Source organism: Phalangium opilio, unplaced genomic scaffold (assembly GCF_054372755.1).
Source record: "Phalangium opilio isolate 3A_F unplaced genomic scaffold, DU_Popi_V2 ptg000032l_1, whole genome shotgun sequence".
NCBI classification, from domain to species: Eukaryota; Metazoa; Arthropoda; class Arachnida; order Opiliones; family Phalangiidae; genus Phalangium; species Phalangium opilio.
The window spans coordinates 2,334,414-2,352,803 of NW_028324159.1; the positions used below are offsets into that span (position 1 = coordinate 2,334,414).

The window sequence follows — 18,390 nt, forward strand, 5'->3', positions numbered from 1 at the left end:
AATTTCGCATTTCAGGCAAATATTATTTTATAATAGATTAATACAAATAAAGACTGAAGGAACAGATATTATATAAAAAAGGACTTGGTTTTCCCAAGCCTAAAAAACAAAACGATAAGAGTTTTTTCCAGTTGACTGAAGCGCGGATATTTTATTTTTCTATATAATTTTAAAGACAATCTGTATTTTACTACTCTTTAATTCAATCTCCTGATTTTACTGGTAATGGATTTATTTCCTATAAATTAATTGAAATAAAATATTACTTATCTCAGATTTTTCATGATAAAATTTTTACGAAAATGGAATTGTTGTTGAAAAATCTGAGATAAGATATTTTATTTCAATTAATTTATAGGAAATAAATCCATTACCAGTAAAATCAGGAGATTGAATTAAAGAGTAGTAAAATACAGATTGTCTTTAAAATTATATAGAAAAATAAAATATCCGCGCTTCAGTCAACTGGAAAAAACTCTTATCGTTTTGTTTTTTAGGCTTGGGAAAACCAAGTCCTTTTTTATATAATAGAATGAATAATCTGTCTTTCAAAAACAATGTAAATGTAATTTTGGTGAAAAAAAAACGAAGATAAGTATTTTTTTAAAAAAAATGATGTTTTATAATCATGTCTTTAAACTGAAAAAATTTAATATCTTTTACTTCGGGCATTCCATTTTGTTCTCTTATCATTTACTTTTTTAGTCTTTGTCCACTAAGACATTTTTAATTAATTAAATGTTTAGATTTGATATTAGATCTAAGCTTCATGTGATTTAACCTTTTCTTTATATAATTAATTTCATTTAGAAAAGATTAAATCTGATTGCATTGGATTAATAAATTGTATTTCAATAATTATATAATCATGATAAGATTGGTTAAATCATGTTTAGATTGATTAAATCGTGATTATATTTAAATAATCTTTCATCGTTTAAACATTAAGAAGCACCTTAAACAGAACTGATCTGCTCTACAGATATAAAAATTTAATGTACCACAGAATTCAGGCTAGGGTCCCTAGCAGATGAGGTACTACTGCTTCGTAAGCTTTCATCGTCATTTTGGGGCTCAAGGCATGTTGCTGTGTTATTTGTTGTTGTTGTTGTCGATGATGATATTGAACTTCTTAAATAGTGGTTTTGGTAACGTACAGGAACTGCGGCGGATATCACGGAGGTGGTACCATCAATTTGGGAAATCTCGAGAATTTGTATGAACGGGTCAGAATCATTTGTTTTGGTTGAACTTATGGGTTACTGAACGATATCTAAGTCTAACTCTCCATTAACCAATTCATTATCCTTGTTAGATTTGTTAAATTTAGATTTTTAAGCCTATACAATGTTTCCCTCGGTATACCTTCATTATTCCAAAGGTATGATTTATACTTTCTACCTTTAGCTTCAGATTTCTGCGAGCCAGGCAGGCATTTTTTTATTACAAGTCACGGGCTAGTTTAAGCAACATAAAATATTTTTCTTCCACAGCTATACCTATTCATATCAAATTAATACAACAATAATTCCGTAACAACTCGAACATGACTGACAAAATAAAGTAATTAGTAATAAAGTAGCACCCGACGCGAGTATGAGGTCAAGGCTTAATACTAATGAAGTGATTGCGTAACCAAGGCAAAGTACGAAAACTATCTAGAATAAGTTTTATTCGTCCGTACCAACCAAATATTATTCCATAATATGAAGTTAGTCTTTGCCATTGAGAAACGTGGTGCAATAAAACACGGCCACTCGAGCCCGTCGCCGAGTGGGCTTTGAATAAATGGAGACGTCGTACTGGGGTGTTTCGCCTCTTTCGCGAGAATCAACGGGAGGCCATGATATAAGCATCCGCGAGTCTGTCTCGGTTTTTTTGGAAACTTCTTTCTTTGCCATGTTTGGTATTTAGGCGTGTACGGTGGTAGCGAATTGCGAGTGTTAAAGTTTAAACTTAGCATTAAAAGACTGAAAGTTAAATTCATAAGAAGAGATTATCCTACCGAAAGGTATCTACTGTTTCTTTTTTATAGCTTGGTAAATTTTGATTAGATAATTTCCATAACCAACCATTTCGAAGAAAAAGAACCAAGGCTTAAAGGTTTCTTTGTAGATTCTAAAATGGGAAAAACAAGGAAAAACCATCTTTTTATCCTTGTGAAATTGTTAAACCAGTTTCTTGGGGACGTTTTTGATGTGGATTTTTGTTTCAAAGATAAAGAATCAGGTGATTTAAAAGAGAGTCCTAGCAATTTTATCGACAAGACGTTGGACGTTTTTTTGGGATGAAAATATAGAAGAACAATCGCCTGCCATGATTATTGCTATCGGTGGGTAATTTGTTATTATTAGCCTCTGAGTTTTCTTAAAAAAATATTAGGATCTTAAAAAATAATCATGGCTGAAAGATGAAAAAATTCGAAGGCTTGAAGGTAACCACTATTTAGTAGTTCAGAAATAACGCAATTGTTATAAGAATTTACTATTATAATTAAAAATTTATTTTGGTTATTATCAGAATTTATTTATTTTGGTTATTGTACGAATTTATTTATTTTGGTTGTTGTACGAATTTATTTATTTTGGTTATTTTACGAATTTATTTATTTTGGCTATTATCAGAATTTATTTATTGTGATTAATGACAAAAGTTAAGTTTTTTTGCTTAAAACTTCATATTTGTATATTGGCAGACGGAAAGTCACTTTTAGGGAACTAAGAGATTTACTACAAGATTTGAAGTCCTCAAAAGTAACCCATCCTGGACGTAGAACTATTAGCAGTGATTCTTTAGATGATTCGACTGCCAGTACGTCTGAAGCTTTAAACCAAAACTTTTCCTTGAAATAGAAAGTGGATATTGGTAAAGGTGTTTTCGTGGATAAGTCAGACCTATCTATGATGCTAACCACTTCAACTAACGGAACTGTGCTTCCCAGATCACTGATGATGAATATTTTCACAATTGATGAGATAAGGGATCTTCATTAATTGGGCTAGCATGTAACGCATCTTTACATTTGGAACCAAAAAGGGCCTTTGATAAAACTAAAACTGAAGCTATTATAGGTATGCAATTAATATAATATTTATAAATCATATGCCTAAAGCATATATTCCTCAATGGCTTACTAGGTTATGCCTTGAGAAGATATCCAAAGATCAGTAGGAGGGTGATTACTGAGTCACTTTCTAATAAAATTAAAGTCTCCAATTTTGGCATCAAAAGGAACACCAAAATATGAGGTGTCGGAGGGTGGTGACATTAATTCACTTTAACAATAAATTAAGTTATAAAATTTACTTTGTAGTTTCATTTTTACGCAAACCACAAGAACCTATAGTCCTCTATAATATCTGAACGGGTGCACTCGTAGTGACGGCACTACAGAGCTCATCGTTAAAGAACTGGCCATAACAACCGTCAGTGAGCACCGAACGGCTTGCGCCTTTGACAAGGCTTTAATTTACGCCTTATTGGCACATTCTAACAAAGCCGAAATTAATATTTCGTGCAATCTTGATACACTTAACGAATTTTATATGTAAAAATAAATAAATGTATTTTTCCCTAAAAATGATTTTATTTTTTCAACATACACATATTACAGTTTTAAACAGGGCCTATTTTTTTAGCAAGGAGAGCGAACGTGTCTAAACACGTTTTTTTGCATGGATCCGTTATTCGGGGTTTGTTGTTAAGGAACCGAGACGAATGGGCCTCATTTCTAATAAAACCGAGATGATGTAACCTTGACACACTTAAAGAATTTTAATTATAGTATGCAAGTCTAGGCACGTATTATTTTTACAGGGGCCTCTTTTGTTTCGTCTTGTCGAGGGGCCCTAGGTTTTGTTAGACTTGAATTTTTATGGAGTGGGTGGGATGGGGGTTAGTTCCGGTTATAGGTTGGGTTTTAGTTAAAATCGGGCCTCTTTCAATAGACTAGAGGGTGAACAGGTCTGGGTAAAAATGAGTTTAGTTTTTTTTTGATCGGTTCTAGTTAAAGTTTAGTTTTTGGTGTGGGGGAAGGAGTTGGGAAGGAGGGGCGAACAGGTCTGGGCATGAAATATTTTAGCCGCTAGGCGTCGGGGGTGTACATGTTTTGTCCGAATTATATAAGCAAACGGGAAAACCTTTGGGCTTCATAACCTAGTATGAACGCCGAGGCGAAAAGACGTGAAAGTTTCTATCGCTGGAAGGCCCCGTATACAAACTCCAGAGATCTAGCTAGAGACGGATTTTTTTATTTATATACGTATGGTCCCGATACCGTAGAGTGTTATTTTTGTCACGGTATATTAAACGGCTGGAAACCTCAAGATTCTCTGCACGAAGAACACAAACGGCATTTTCCTCAGTGGCGCCGCCAGGATATTTTTGGAGATAGGCTAAGGAAGATTTGGGGGGCCCTTATAAAATTTCAAGAGAAAAATCTAGTTCCACAGCGTCGATAATATTATATTAACAACTACTTTTATCATATCATTGATATAGAGAAGTTAAATGTATTAAAGTTCAGTATTACCAGACAATAGACATGTTATTATAAAAACTATAGTTTGCGAAAATAATAAAAACACCGAGTTGGAGAGATAGCGGAAGCCGAGGGGGATTTTCAGTTAAGCCCCGAATGAGGTCACTGTGCACTGTCGATGTGGTGAGGAAAAGTTAAGTTGGTTTACCAAATGGAGTCTGACATTGAAGCATAAGGACATTATCTCTCTCTCTAAGGGCCCAAGATTCTATGCTACGGTTGAAATGTATGTATGTCCGATTTGGTCAGCCATCCGTCTCATCTCAAGTGGTATAATAATTTTATAGCCTAAACAGAGGCCGAGCGCATTCGCTGCAGAGTAACCCGGCATTGAACATTTTTCCCTCCTTCAAAGATTTCTCACGACAGCTCCGTGATTTTTACTAAGCGCGAATTTACCTCTTGTGTCTGAGAGAGCTGGGGGTTTCTGGAAATTCTCTTACTTATTTTTTCCCCTCAGTCCTTCCTCTCTCGCCTATCCGCCTGTTTTAGTTTGATTCCCAACCGCTTGGGAGCGTTATCTCAGAGCTCGCGTCTAGACCACGACCGGCTTAGGATATCGGTCGTGGCTGATTTTGAAAATAATTTTTCTCTCCCGCGAATTTCACGAAAAATTCAGAAGGAGCCCCTATACAAAATCTACGTCACATCTAGCAGAACTAGATGTTTTTGCTAATAGATGCGCTTGGGCCCTAAGAGAGATGATGTCCTTATGATAGAAGTTATATGTTAGCAGAAGGAATGAGAGAGAAGAGGGCTAAAGAGCGCGAAACCAAAAATCAAAAAGCTAGATAACTTTTTATGCTAGTGAAAAACTTTTTTCACGAGTGTGTTAACCCATTTTCCATTTTGTAGAATATTGTAAAAATTACTTGTGGTTTCCCGATAGTAGTGTACCTCGTATGAGCAGTTCCCGGTAGAGCAGTTCTCGAAATAGCAACCACGATTCCAAACAACAGCGCCGTTGTTCAAAACTGCTGTTTTAGAAATAAAGGCTGCTGTTTTAGAAAAAGCGGGTGCTATTTTGGGACATAGCAGTGTTTGTGTTGAGTTTCGAGCATTTCTTAACAATACAGTTATGTTCGTTGGTTTCAAAAACTACCCTTTTCTGTGATCATTTAATCAATGTGACCTACTAACGGATCGTGTTTTTGAATTTTTTTAAGTACACTTAAATACTATAATATTCTTTAGGCTGCATCAGTTGAGAAATCTCATACCAGGATAGAGAAATAATTCGAGAAAGCTTATCTCATTTCGCAAGTCGATAATTGTGAACAGTAATTTTTTGGAAAAGGCATATTATTACTTGGGAGGTCAAAGAAGATAAACAACAATATCTTGAAAAAGGCGTAACATTGTTACACTCTTTCCAAATATTACTAGCCTAAGTCTAACTAAACGAAACAAAACCTAACCGAAAACAGCCCAACACAGCCAATCCTAACCTGACCTGACCAAATATTATTTAGCTGAAATAATCAACTTTAACCCAATCAACTTTAACCCAACCAAATTATCCATATCTGACCTAGTTCTATTTGAGTTCATATAACCCAGATTACACCATAAAAACAACTATCGTTTTTCGCATATCAGTTTTTCTTCTCTTTAGAGAACATCTGTAACGGTACGCCGCGTTAAAGAGAACCACGGTATCGGTAATTGCTATAACGGGTAAACTGCCATTTCGGGAAACCGCTATTTAGGGAACTACAGTTATGAGGAGCGCTATTTTGAAATCCGCTCATACGGAAAAGGCTCATGTGAGGGCTTCCCGGTTTAATACGATACTAAACCGATACTCGTTTAAAATGAGCGTTAGATGGCGCTACATGATATTTTAGGTCATTCAGTAACGTATCGATGGTGATAATATCTCATTTTTATGAATGTCAATCGTGATCAGTTCTCATTTAAATAAAAAGAACCTGAATTTAGTCTATCTAATAATTAATAAGCGAAAATAGCTATAAAACTGTTGATAAAACAAAAAAAAATGTTTTATATCACCATATTTTTAAACTGAAAGTTAGCTTCGCAAATAGTTTTCAAATTTTGAATAAATTTAATATTTTGCTTTCAATAATTCAATGAAAACTCACTAACAATTACTAAAAGTATAAGTATGAAAGGGCCTCTCAGCATATACTAGTTCAAAAAGACAAGCATTGATATTATTTTGGAAGTACCTCTTAACATTGTACTTAGTAGTATAATTCATGAAATTACTCTTTAAATTATTAAAGAGTATTTTTAATTCATATGTATGTAAGTGGCACTGAACTACTAAAAATATCGGTATTGGTTTAAGTATCGGGTTTTGGGTCATAGTGAGTAAATATCGGTATCGGTTCATTTTTGCACCGGTATCGATCGGTATCGGGTTAAGCCTGCGGTATCGGCCATCTATAGTAGAAATCAAATGCCAAAAGGTTCATCATCCTTGTGAAACGTTGTAAAACTAAATTGTCTTGTAGGTCATAATATTGTAATAATGGTATTTTAGTATTATTGGAACCTAATTTTGGGGCCCCTCTGAAATTTACGGGTAGGCTGTAGCCTACCCAGCCTACCCCCTGGCGGCGCCACTGATTTTCCTAGTTGTCCCTTCATCTGCGGACTTCCAACAAACAACGTACCGATCGAAGACGACCGCTCGTTCTGATTATATGGAGTTTCGCATTCGAAAGTCTGTCATTCAAAAGGCAATTTTGGATACCTAGGTCAAAGAAATTTTCAGCGACCCCAAGAACCGCGATATGCTGAATAGGACATGAATTCGGAAAAAACCCGTTTAAAAACTTTCCAATCATGGCCGTTGCTTTACGTTGATACCGCCGAACTAGCGCAAGACGGGTTTTATTTAGACCACACGAGCCGTAAAGATACCTACAGTTATTTCTTTTGCCACTGTACTCATCAAGTATAGACAGTCTCGGAATCGGTACGCGATAAACATATACAATTGTACCCCGATTGTCCATTCATTTTCGGGCAACAAACGCTAGTCCACACGGACCATACCTTCAGATGTTTCTTTTGCCGCGGTACTCTTCAAGTATGGACAACCTCGGAATCGGTACGCGATAAACATAGACAATTGTACCCCGACTGCCCCTTCATTCTCGGGCAACAAACGCTCAATGTGCCTATCGAATCATTAGTATACGTTACTTCGGAAAACGAGGACTATATCTTCCATATCAAGAAAAGACGAATCTAAAAGACTCTTACAATGGTGAAAAAAAAGTAACTTTTTGCCCTTTAATCGTAATATATATAATACCTTACGAGGATCGTTTGAACTATTATTATATCGATAAATTGCATTTTAACGAACGCATCCGTAATATTAATACCTTACTCGAAAAAATACTTTGTGTAAATATATAAATAAAAACCGTGGAAAAATTATTCAATGTTTCTTAATAGATACATACATAGCGCAAAAGTAAAAATTCCGGAGTGAAATAGAGAGATTTACTAGAGAGGGAAGCCTTGTACGGAAATTCGGAGAGGGAAAGTTTAAAACGAGAGAGAGGAATTCTATAACATTTCAGTACTACGCGGGGTTTACAGATTGCGCGCATCCTAGGCTTGTAGATGTATCGGAGGGAACCTAGCTAGAGAGAGAGAAATGGTAAAAGTCTAGAGAAAAAAGCTCCCCCGCATTGACAGCGCTCTCGCGGGTCTGGAGCTCGGGCGTAAGAGAAAGGGAAAGAGGCGGTGAAAAAAAAGAGCGCTTGTACAAACAGTGGCGGGAATGGAGCTGGGGTAAAGAGACGGTGAAAGTCAGCGAAATAAAGAGATGGTGAAAGTCAGGAACACAGCCACCAGGTTCCCCCACAACCCGGTGAGGGGGGCAAAAATTCGACGGGGGAAAAAAATTCGACCCACCCTTCGCGGGTATCGGGGATGGGGGAAAAATTCATCCCCCCTTCGCCGCCCGCGGTGTCGAGGCTTACTATTCTCTAATAAAAGTAATTTAAATAAGGAAGAAATTAGCGAAGTTACTTTCAGTACTAAACACCATACAAGTGTAACCATAACTTTGGTAGATTAGGAACAAATGAGATCAGTAAATTTAGATTAACACATTTAATTTTCTTTCCCTTTTGTACCCTTCTTTGACGCTTTGCCCCCCCCTTTTGAAAGGTGATAACACCGCGCAACTTGGACAATACCACAATTTAGCTCTTGGTGCTCTTTTTATACCCAAACATTTGTAATGGAACCATTTATGTTTACAGGATCGGTTTTCACACATTAGCATGTAATTTTCTTCTTCCTCGGGCATTTGAAAAAACAATAAACTTGGGTATCCACACTAGAGTTTCTCGCGTTTTTGACTTGCTCACTAAATACCTTCATCTGACTAGACCTAGTTTTAGTTATTGCTTCAATTTTTACTGCTTCAGTTTCACTAATGGTAAAAGTATTTAAATTTTCTTCCGCCAAATTTAAAAGTTGACTGAAAGTGAGGTCCAAGTTTTCATCGTTAAATAATGTAGCGATATTGCTTTTGGAGTAAACCGGTTACTAAAGGGCGGTTTAATGCTAAGAATTGCACAGTCCTCGGATCCATCTGCTAAGTCTGCCAGGATAGCTTGGAATTCGTCTTACTTAATTATGTCCGAATGTTCTATATTCGGTCAGTTTTCCAGAAGTTCCTTATCGTGGCAACAATCTCCTTCCGTTAGCTCATAGGGATCTAACCCACACAAGCTTATTTTGTTCTTGTACCTTATTTTGTCGGCATCACCGTTAAGAGATTCTAAATACAACTCTTTAAATATAAGCTTTCCTTCATCACTTTTTATCACAGCTGGCATTTCATAAAATAAGGTAAGCAGAGCCTGAGGTAGCCAAAAAAAAAGTTGCCAAGGCTTAACAGAATTTGTAATTTATATATAAACCTTAAATTAAATACCTGTTAACGTTGTAGCAAAATATTCCTTTGATATAGGTGAACTGTCTACTACTTATCTAAATTCAATTTACGGTTATACTAATTCTCTAATAATTTTACAAACAGATATTAGCCGCTAAGTATGGGTGTCACAACTAGCTTTAAGCTAGACGAATATATCTGGCGGCTTTCCATATGGCGGAGGCTGTTACCGGATATAGGAGCCTGGTTTCCGCCCCTCTTTTCCTCCCTTTTCCCCCCTCTTTTTCCCCTTGCGCAAAGACCCTATATGCCAGTAAGTAATTTATGGTTGAAAATTTAGAACCACCTGACTTATAACTTGGTATTTTCTTTAGGCTCCTGACAAAAGTCAATGGCAAAGCAAGAACATATATCAGTATCTCAGAGAGAAGGTATAAGATGCCTTTGTATTCGCGCGCCATAGTCCCAGTCCCCTTTCAAAATACAAGGGGCACGTAAAAGGAGGCGCCGGGCTATTTCGCCTCTCCCCAGTCGGAAAATATGACTGTAATTTTCGTCACTCCCGTCGTCGCGCTGACGTGAGTTTTCAAGAACTTCTTGGGCAAAGTATAGCTGATAAATTTTTCGCTTTATGGAATTTTCCCTTGTGTTTAGGCGCGATAGACGGAAAACATCCAAATTGAGTGTCCAGAGAATTCTGGCTGTGACTATTTTAATTACAAGGGATATTTTAGCACGGTGCTGCTCGCTGTTGTTGATGCCGAATATAAATTTGTTATAATTGATGTTGGAGGCTACGGTCGAGAAAGCGATGGAGGCTTCTTCACTCGTAGTTTATTTGGCAATATGTTGAAAAATAGAGAGCTGGTCCTGCCAAAAGGTTATCAAATAATTGGATTGAGCCAACCCAAGGGTCTGCTATCTCTCTCTAGAAAATGTACACCTGATTTCAGATTCATGAATTCCTCCATTTTCAACCCTTTGAATTCATGATTCTCTACTGAATACAGAATTCTTAGAAAGAATTCAAAGAAGTCAAGATATTCATCAATGTGCTAGATGACTCCACGAAAGTAAAAAATGAATTCACATCGGAATTTATAAATTTTTTAGTAAATTCACGGAATTCACTGAATTCATCAATGCTTTAGATGAATTCACTAAATTAAAAAGAGATCCCACTGAATTCATATGTGAATTCGTAAATTCTGAAGTGAATTCACCGAATTCATCAGTGAATTTGTTAATTTTGAAGCGAAGTCACAGAATTCATCAGTGAATAAGTTAGTTTTGAAGTGAGTTCACGGAATTCAACGAATTCCTCTGTGATATTCCAGTATTCAAATGTTTTAAGTGAATTTTCGGTTAATAATTTAGCGATGGACTAGTCACCTTTCGAGTCCCAGTATACCGATTACGGGTAAAAGCATTAGAAAGGAAATGTGTGAACACGTCTGTACCTTTTGACTATACTAAAAGGATTACACGTAAAAGTGAAATCCCTGTCTTACAGTGGTTAATTAAATGATAAGACTTTACTAGTCATCGGTGGACAGGGACTTCTTAAGCGATAAGTTATTTAAGAATACTATTACCTAAGGTCTGGTTAATATCACAAATTTATTTTTATGAGGTAGGGCTCCCAATAGAACTTGTTTGTGACCTTTCTAGATCGCGACCGTTTGAAAAATTTAAATGTAGAGTGGTGACAATGGTAACAGGAAGGATTTTTTGTTTTTGCTACCTGTTCTCTATATGCTTACCAATAAATGCTGTATTTTTAAGACCCTTGAACAATAAATGTTATCTTTATTAAGGTTCTTTTCTAATATATTGATTTTATTACAGGTCAGGTCAGGTTAGCTTAGCTTAGCTTCGGTTACAATAGACTTGATATTAAACTTGTGATTTGACCATCGCAGTGCCATTATTCATATTTGAAAGTGTATTGATATACTTAAGCATTAGAACAAGGGTGTTTAATAAAACCAAAAGAAAAAATCCTTAATTCCGTTTGTATAACCGTCATTAAAATATATAGTTAAATAGCACTAAAAGTTTTAAGATCATAAATACACCACATTTTGGCTATATCCGGTTCAACGGGATTCGGTTGAATGAGACATACGGTCCAATGCGATTCGGCCCAATGGGCTTTTCCACCAAGTAAACTTTACTGTGAAACCGCAATTTTAGTTAAAAACTGTATTTATCACATATTTCAGAAAAAAGTTGGATGAAAGTATCAGATGACCAATAAGAGACACAACAAGAAAGTACTTTTAAAATTAGTTCTATCCCTTAATACTAACCTGTTTGTTTGGTAAAAGAAGACCCAAAAAATTAAATGTCGCGCCCAACAAGTAAGAACAACATTTAAAAAAGGGCAAATGGCTGGGCATCACCCCAAGGGTTTTCGAGACATCTGCCCCTCTGCACGTTTACAAATATTAGAAAATTAGATCCGAAGATATCCTCTGTCATGGCAGGGGTAAATGACGAAAGGAGTTAGAGACGCTAGCTTCCGTAGTGTAGAATACAGTGGGACTTTCAAACGTAGACACAGAAAAGAGAAAACGCCTCGGTCGCGCCGTCTATAATTCAAAATAAGTATGATATTTTCTAACCAATAGCGTGGCAGCAAAGTTTCGAAAGTCATGCTGGGATATCCATTTTCTCCTGTCTGCTAGTGTTCGTCTGCTTACTACTGAGTGACAACTAGGCTTAGAGTAAAGTTTATTCATTAAGGTGAACTATAAAGTTGGTAAATTAATTATTCGTTAATGAAATGGAATTAAATGGACTCATAAAGTTTACAAATGATCAAATAGAAAAAGAAAACCCAAGTGAAAGGCGTTTGTTTATAATCAACAAGTTAAAAAATGGCCCTGCTCCAAATATCTCGGAATTTCTGTTGGAATTGGTTGATGTTTACAAAAAGTTGGAAGTAAAAGTATATGATGAATTTCTCAAGCCTAAATCTGCCCCTAAAAAGAAAAACAGTAGTAAAAACCCAAATGAAAATGAACCTGAGTGTCGTAAACAAACTAAATATGCAATGGCAAAGTTCATGTTTGATTACCATAACGAAGCGGCTTTGGTGAGAGAGACATATTTAGACCACTTCAAAAATTTAGTCTCAAATGATAAAACGTCTGAGTTAGAATCAGTTACTTCATTTTATATGAGTAAAGTGTTCGAATATGGTCAAGTAGTTAATCTGAGACAAAATTGGGCTGACAGTGCTGATGGCAACAGTGCTAAGATGAAAGAAGAAAGCTTAAGTGGAATACTTAAACTTGGAGGTGGTGGTTTGGCTGGAATTAGAAAAGTTGCAGTGAAAGGAAAGAAGAAAACTCTTTCAGTAAAACAAACAATAGAGCAACATCAGTTTTACAAGATGACTGTTCAGTTTAAAATGACGAGTGTGGAAAAAGAGAAAAATCTTCCGTTGGATCTAAAAGTTCTCGACCAAGGAGGCCTACTTTTTCCAAAAAAAGGGTTCCTTCCTTTCATTAGAAAAGTTAATGACGTAACCAGAAGCTACGCAAACTCTAGAAATTACAATAAGTATGGAGTCAATTTGATTAAAAAAACAACTGAGCAAATTTTCAGCCTGAAAAAAGAACTAAGGGATTTATATAATGATGGAATATTAAAGGAGAACATTAAAGTTATAAGTGAGGAAGTTTCTAATAAATTTTTTGAAACCTGGTTGAGGAAGATGGTGCATTGTCGTATTCAAGAGTTTGTGGGTAGCTATTGCAAAATGCAAAAATCAAAGAAAACTGACGTTAGTTTAAGGGATAATTTATTAGCACTATCTAGTCGGGGATCGAAGGATGCCAATAAAACAGTGAAGTCAAAAGCTACAAAAAAGAAACGAATCACACCTGAAACTAGTCAAATAAATACTGTCTACAAAGCTACCTTAACAGGAAAACCTAAAGGTGTCACTAGACTGAAAACTGTCAATGTAAGACAAGCTGCTGGTCCATCAAACTATTATGAGCAAGATAGTCCAAACTCAATTAATAACCTATCCCCTGGCCTGTCTGGTTCCGAAAATTCCGGGAAAACAAGTGAGCAATTAAAAACTAAAACTGTGAAAATTAGCAAGCTTCGAAGAAGCAGACGAATTGCTGGTAGAGTTCTCCTAAAGGATTACTAACCCCTGCTAAACTGTGATACAACTAGTCAACAATTAAATGATTCCTAATTCTGAGATCATACAAACGCAAATCAATAAATAATTCCATAGAATAAAAATAATGTGATAATAAATGCTCTAGATCCCTGGTTCCTATTAAAGATTAAATTCAGATTTAAATGGCTTTAATCAGATATAAATAGCTTTAATCAGACTTAAGTGACATTTGGCGCTGATAAAATCAATGTTCCTTGTTTATTTAAAATAAAATGTGGGTCAAATATTTTAAATATTGTTTTTATTATAAAAAATCCAATTTTAAATTTAAGAGAAACAGTGAAAAAGGTATCATATTATCGGGATCCGTGGTTCCAGGATTAAAATCATATTTAAATGACATTTACTCCTGATAAAATCAACGTTCTTAGTTTCTTTAAAATTAAATTTGGGTTAATTATTTTTAAAATATATTTTTATAATATATTTAAAAAACATTTAAGGGAAATATGGTTCATTTATAGAAAAAATATAGAAGATACACGTGATTCAACTTGTTAAACTCCCGCTTAATTATGATTTTCATAAACTGATTTTTACAAGTCCCCAGATCTAATATATAGAGGTGCATCTCTGTAGTCTTTGTTTGAAGAGTGTCTACCCGTAATATTTGCTCGTACTGTCACAGCTTTACGGGCGTGGCTGTAGTTTACGCTTGAAAGTTTACTTCCTGTTGAATATTTGAACTGCGCGAATAAGCTTTCAACAGCGCTACCATTTATTCGCGAAGGTGAAATAAAATATCCTCGATTCCTTGAAAGAAAGTCCAAAGCTAACCCTTCCATTCCAAATACGCAAATTCTAAGGAGGTCCCATGTTTGCCAGGAGATATATTCAGTTTGTGTCGCTTTGTTTGGTTGGAATGTAGAATTTTCATTTAATAATTCACTGGCCCACTCCTCAAAAAACGTATATCCCTCCCTAATTGATTTCAAAATTAATGAATCTTTACAGTCGATTTTTCCCTTATTTAGTAAACCATTTTCAAAAAGCTTATTACAGGCTTGCAAGTACAAATAACATTGCATAGCTCCAGAACGGCTATCTTTAGTTGCGCTGCTGTCTTGTGAATGCGTGTACAATTCTGATAACACTTGAGGTTGCTGCATGATTTTAGACGGCTTTACATTTAGTTTTGTCCACGCATCTCTAATAATGTAGCTTTTTAAAAGCCTTGGTACAAAACGCATTTGGCCGTTCTTTGCCCTTTCCTCCTCCCTTTTATAAAGATCTTCTATTTGCTTCCATCCAAATTTAACTCCTTTTCTGGTAAAATCTTTTGGCCCATCTTCTCTAGATGCGTATAGTTGGCCAATGAAATTCTTTAAATCATGAGTAGGGCAAGTTATCCAATAAATATATCTATCTATAGCAAACGGGTGCTTAAATTTAGGGGATACATCGAAGTTGTATTTGCCATTTTCTTTTTTATATCCAAACGCCCCTTTAGTGTTCATTGTCAACTTCATAAGAGAAAGATTGGAGCTAGCTCCATCGCAAACCAAGCCGATAACTTTGAAATTAAACTGTTCAAATATTCTTATAACTTCGTAAAGGTTTGTCATCATAAAAAATATATTAACTGAGTAGCTTGAAGAGTAATAAGGGCCTATTACGTCAAAATTTGAGGACATGTCTCTCCATAAAAATTGCAAAATATACTGAGCCGCGGTTGGTGTTTTTTTGTGAGCATTAGAAAAGACGTCATGCAAGCTTGGAAATTCCTCTTCTGTCATGGCCAATCCCATAAACGCGTGAGATTTTGAATTCCATATGACTTGGTCTATAACTTTCACTTCGTCGAATATGAGAACACCTTCACCAAGGGGCTCTTTTTCTCCTTTACTTATTTTTTCATTTCTGAAGGAAGAATATTTTTCAGATTGATCCTTCATGTATTTAAAATCAATTCCAGGTTCACTGTCGTACTTTTTAGCTTTGGCTCTCACAGTGTCAAGACTAGGAAGTTGAAGAATCCCAAAGTCACGTATTGCTTCAAATGCTGCTTTACTCCTGGTGTAAATGGCCAAGGCAATTCTGTAGGTTATTATATTCCAGCGATTTTGTTTAGAACCAGACTTGTTTTTAATTTGGTCCTGAAAAAAATTCTTTACATCTTCGTGATGACGTTTTTCTGAATCCCTTTTCCAAATTGTTTTCAATACTTCAGCGCTGGATGGCAGTTCATTACATGTTTCATTAATGATATCGTCAACCTTTTCTGGGTGGTCTGAATTTATAAGCTTTACAAGATGGCTTAGCTCGTTTGACTGATTATCATTCAAGTTTATGTCTTTTTCTTTAATTAGAGCTTGAAGTTTATTTAGTTTTTCTTGAATAAATCTTCTTGCACTTTGGGCACGATTTAATCTTACTTTTCTACTTTTTGGTGACAAAAACGATAATGGATAATTGCTACTTATTCGCGTTCGTTTCAAATTTCTTGTTGGTGTTTCAACAATTTTTCGTTTCAATACTCTTGACAAGTTTCTTTGCAATAATCTACAGTTTTGACATTTTTCCAAATATTTTTCACCCCGTACTGGTTGTGTCTTTGAAAAAATTACCGGACAATCACTAGATTGGTACCGCAGTGTTGGAGTTATTATTTTTAAAATTTTTGGATTGTTAATGACACGAGTTAATGGAAGTTCATTAATTTTGTTTTTGTCAACGCCAGTACAAAACACTTTATTATTGACTTCTGGCTTAAAGAGCAAAAGTTGAATATATTCTTGAAGTTTCCCTTCATCCAAAGAACTCAAATTGAGAATGTTGTCAATACGATCTTCTTTGAATAGTATTGATAAACAAATTTTCCCACTCTCGGTGACAGTAACAGATATGGGATCACGTTCATCGTTGAAGATTCCAGTAACTTTACTTGAAGTTATTTCTATAGCAAACTCGCCTCTTATAAGCTTTTTCACCTAAAATAAAAGTAGAGAGCCTCATGTTGATATCCAAAAACCATTGGCTTAACCAGGGGTAAATAATGTTATTTACCCCTGGCTTAACGAGAAATATTGATGAAGTTAGGGGGTAAAGTCTCTTTCTAATAAGTCAGGCTAAGAAACCTAATTTCACCAAAGTATGTCTTGAATCTTAGGGTTATACTAGTATGGAAATATAAATCAAACCTTGTATCTTAAAGACGAGTATTCTTGACAATGCAGAATTTTCATTATTTTATGGATGAGGCTTTTATCCGTTGGTAGGTCCATTGAATCATCACCAGACACAGTTTGCACAGCACAGTTAGACACACTTCTATAAGCTGCCATAATATTAGTTTGAATCACCTTGTCTTCAAATTTTGGAAGCTGTGATTGATTTTGTTCCGGTGTTTCTAGTTTTTCTTTTAGTGAAAAGTTACATTGTGTTCCTATGGATTTGGATTCGTTTGCCGATTTTTGGGCCGCGCTATCCAACGATGGTAAAATGTAGCATTGCGTTTTTGCATCCTTCAATACAGTTTTACTTGTTTTAATTTCTTTGGTCACAGATACAGTTGATCCTGATCCCACAGTTCCCACTGGCACTGACTCGGAAAAATAACTAAGCCTTGGCTCACTGGGCCGACTCTGTAACAGCGCACTTACGGCAAAACAAGTTTGAACACATTTTGAGGATTTTCCCGGCTTCAAATTGCAAATTGTTGACTTATCTTTCTTCTTTAAATCACTGTTCACTCGCGATTGAATATAATAATTATATTGGGTTGATTTATGAGACGTCTTGACAACATCGACACCCGCCATTTTACTTTACCCAGAATACCTTGCGGCGCGAGATTTTAAGGGAAAATTTTCAAGGTTGTGGTCTTATTTACAATACGGTTCCAAAGATGGCACTACGTTAGTTACAAATTCTATGACGTTTCAAGGTCCCACTGTATTCTACACTACGGAAGCTAGCGTCTCTAACTCCTTTCGTCATTTACCCCTGGTCATGGGCATTAAACCATCATTTTGACTTTGGAAAATAACTTTTTATAAAAAAATACTATCAACTCTAGAAGCTTTAATCCTATTAAATATAATACAACACGCGTCTCGTTAAAACATCAGGTCATTTCGATCAATAGGACCAAGGATCTGACAAAAAAATCTACCTCTTCCCTTTTATTTGATTTTTTTCAAAAGTCGCGCATATACTTGTGAATCGAATTCTTTGAACGGGCTTCTATAGCGCGAGCAGCTTTCGTCGTCGAGTGCGTGATCGAGTGGTATTGTCAAATCAAATACACTGTACAATACTTTTAAAGAATTAAACTGGGCCCAGTGGCATTTATACTCTACCGTTTACAAAAATATCTCATTGAAAAGATGAATACACGGAAAAAATTATGAATACCAAAGAATTCATTGCGAAATTGAATGAATTCGTATGCATTCTTAAAGAATTCGAGCTCATTTTTTCTGAATTCAAATGAATTCATGCTAATTTTCGGGAATACAATTGAATTCATTAAAAAATTTAGGAATACGCTGGAATTCATAAGAATTCACCAAATTATTTCGGAGGATTCAGTAAATTTGCCAAAGATTTTTAACAATTCATAAAGTTTGATCAGGAATTCCGCTTGAATTCATGAAATTTCTTGGGAATTCACTTGAATTCAAAGGGTTATTCTTGATTCATTGGAATTCACTTGAATACATGGAATTCAGAAGTTTGTTTTTCGAATTCACATTGAATTCAGCCAGTGATGTACACCTAATTCGCGAGTTAGAAGCCCCTCGGTCA

General features: G+C 35.5%; 3 protein-coding genes and 1 long non-coding RNA gene across 8 annotated transcripts; 3 read left to right on the forward strand and 1 right to left on the reverse strand.

Moving 5' to 3' along the window:
• The first annotated feature begins 1,818 nt into the window (after positions 1-1,818).
• Positions 1,819-3,534, forward strand: LOC149685253 (uncharacterized). Of its 4 annotated transcripts, none has more exons than XR_016384059.1 (4): positions 1,819-2,332; positions 2,696-2,865; positions 2,942-3,071; positions 3,138-3,534. It is a non-coding gene; the product is annotated as an uncharacterized LOC149685253 (long non-coding RNA). The 4 variants fall into 4 exon arrangements; XR_016384058.1 differs by having other exon boundaries at positions 1,819-2,039; positions 2,116-2,332; positions 2,696-3,071; XR_016384057.1 differs by having other exon boundaries at positions 1,819-2,011; positions 2,116-2,332; positions 2,696-3,071.
• A 6,207-nt stretch (positions 3,535-9,741) lies between these two features.
• LOC149685254 (uncharacterized) lies at positions 9,742-10,427 on the forward strand. Its single transcript, XM_089870977.1, has 3 exons — positions 9,742-9,747; positions 9,809-9,865; positions 10,098-10,427. Exons 1-3 carry the CDS (start codon positions 9,742-9,744, stop codon positions 10,425-10,427), a joined length of 393 nt encoding a protein of 130 aa, XP_089727103.1.
• Positions 10,428-11,928: 1,501 nt separating this feature from the next.
• On the forward strand, positions 11,929-14,401 carry LOC149685255 (uncharacterized). Of its 2 annotated transcripts, none has more exons than XM_089870909.1 (2): positions 11,929-12,194; positions 12,266-14,401. In XM_089870909.1, the coding sequence occupies exon 2, from the start codon at positions 12,493-12,495 to the stop codon at positions 13,603-13,605; it is 1,113 nt and encodes a 370-aa protein (XP_089727035.1). In that variant the 5' UTR covers positions 11,929-12,194; positions 12,266-12,492; the 3' UTR covers positions 13,606-14,401. The 2 variants fall into 2 exon arrangements, with proteins under 2 accessions (XP_089727035.1, XP_089727034.1); XM_089870908.1 differs by having other exon boundaries at positions 11,929-12,182.
• Positions 14,402-15,928: 1,527 nt separating this feature from the next.
• LOC149685256 (uncharacterized) lies at positions 15,929-16,925 on the reverse strand. Its single transcript, XM_089870978.1, has 3 exons — positions 16,782-16,925; positions 16,017-16,571; positions 15,929-15,940 (listed from the first exon to the last, which is right to left on the reverse strand). Exons 1-3 carry the CDS (start codon positions 16,923-16,925, stop codon positions 15,929-15,931), a joined length of 711 nt encoding a protein of 236 aa, XP_089727104.1.
• Between the last annotated feature and the right edge of the window lie 1,465 nt (positions 16,926-18,390).